Below are 1334 nucleotides of genomic sequence, written 5' to 3' on the forward strand. Positions count from 1 at the left end.
TGGTCGACGAATAACGTAGTCATTGAATACTAAAAGCGTTAGATTTGCAAGGTGTATATAAAAGTCATTTCGAAGCTTTGAAACAAATTGTGATGATAGGCTATGCAACGGGTAAATACGACCTCGCATACAAAGTTTACGCCACGCAAGAGATATTAAGCGAATATAGAGGAAATTATATCGAGTATAGATAGTTTCATTTTTTCTGGCAAGGGTTCGAAAGAAGGAAGCAGTCTCTTACAGTCCCTGTCCATATACACAGCCACAGCGATAATGTCTGGCAAGCAAGGTAACAATGCGTATCCCCTTTGCCCCAATCTTTTTTCCGGAGTGGTTTTCAGTGTTTCACTTCATTCTGTAGGTCTCTCTTTCCATGAATTTCAATTTACAAGCCATCATAAATTCATTCTTGTGGAAGAAATTTATTATTTGAAGGAAGCACATGTTGCCCTGTATTTGAGTTCATCAGCAGAATTATAAATTTATATTCATACATTCGCTATTATATTTTTGGATCCTTAAATTTCCTCTAGTCTTTGAATCGTCGTTGATCGCATTTATCTCAGCGTTTAATTTCACGGGTGGTTGTTCAGGTGGAAAGGCTAAGCCCCTCAAGCAGCCAAAGAAGGGAAAAGCGGAGTATGACGACGTGAGTTTTTATAGCTGCAAGATTATTTTCTGTCAGGTTACCACTGAATCATTGTATTGTACACTGAGTTCGGCTGATTTTCTGTTTATGTTCGGGTTGCAGGCTGACCTAGCTTATATTCAGAAGAAAAAGGAAGAGGAGAAGGTATGCTTTCTTCTCATTTCCTTCAACTTTATTATACTTTATTATATATTTGATAAAGGATCATAGTTCTTTGTGGCCATATTTCTTTATTTCGGGAAAGCTTTTATGACACTTTATTTTTTAATCTCTTTGATGACAGGCTTTGAAGGAGTTGAAAGTTAAGGCAGCACAGAAAGGTAGCTTTGGTGGAGCAGGATTGAAGAAAAGTGGCAAAAAGTAGTCACGGTTGACGGCTACTAAAATCATCTATGAGAATTGGTTAGAAAAGTGCCTACTCTGTGGCTGGTTGGGATAGTGCCTATTCAGTTACAAAGTTTTGTTGCAATTATAACGTGAGATAGGTTATGGAAGATTTTAAAAGATATTTGGGATGAATTAATAAATATCTAATAGATCTTAGAATTATTACTTCAAATTGTGCTCTACTTGTGTTGGAATTTTTTAAAAGATATTTGGGATGAATTAATGAAGATCTATTAGATCTTAGAATTATTACTTCAAAATTGTGCTTTATTTGGGCTCTGATTAGAATTTAGATATT

At 35.6% G+C, this 1334-nt stretch overlaps 1 protein-coding gene across 1 annotated transcript; it reads left to right on the forward strand.

Annotated features, from left to right (window-relative positions):
- The first annotated feature begins 273 nt into the window (after nucleotides 1-273).
- On the forward strand, nucleotides 274-1013 carry LOC149196569 (uncharacterized). The gene is made up of 4 exons (XM_089403761.1): nucleotides 274-289; nucleotides 594-649; nucleotides 752-793; nucleotides 933-1013. The coding sequence occupies exons 1-4, from the start codon at nucleotides 274-276 to the stop codon at nucleotides 1011-1013; spliced, it is 195 nt and encodes a 64-aa protein (XP_089259887.1).
- Nucleotides 1014-1334: the final 321 nt, after the last annotated feature.

The sequence above is a fragment of the Pinus tabuliformis genome, chromosome 2_2 (assembly GCF_031772625.1).
Source record: "Pinus tabuliformis cultivar Carrire ecotype Pingquan chromosome 2_2, CPIR1, whole genome shotgun sequence".
NCBI lineage: Eukaryota > Viridiplantae > Streptophyta > Pinopsida > Pinales > Pinaceae > Pinus > Pinus tabuliformis.

What these genes read in the sequence shown, in the direction of transcription:
- LOC149196569 (XM_089403761.1), top strand. An exon ending in GAAAAGCGGAGTATGACGAC is followed by an intron (nt 650 to 751) that starts GTGAGTTTTTAT and finishes TTCGGGTTGCAG; the next exon opens with GCTGACCTAGCTTATATTCA. An exon ending in AGAAAAAGGAAGAGGAGAAG is followed by an intron (nt 794 to 932) that starts GTATGCTTTCTT and finishes CTTTGATGACAG; the next exon opens with GCTTTGAAGGAGTTGAAAGT.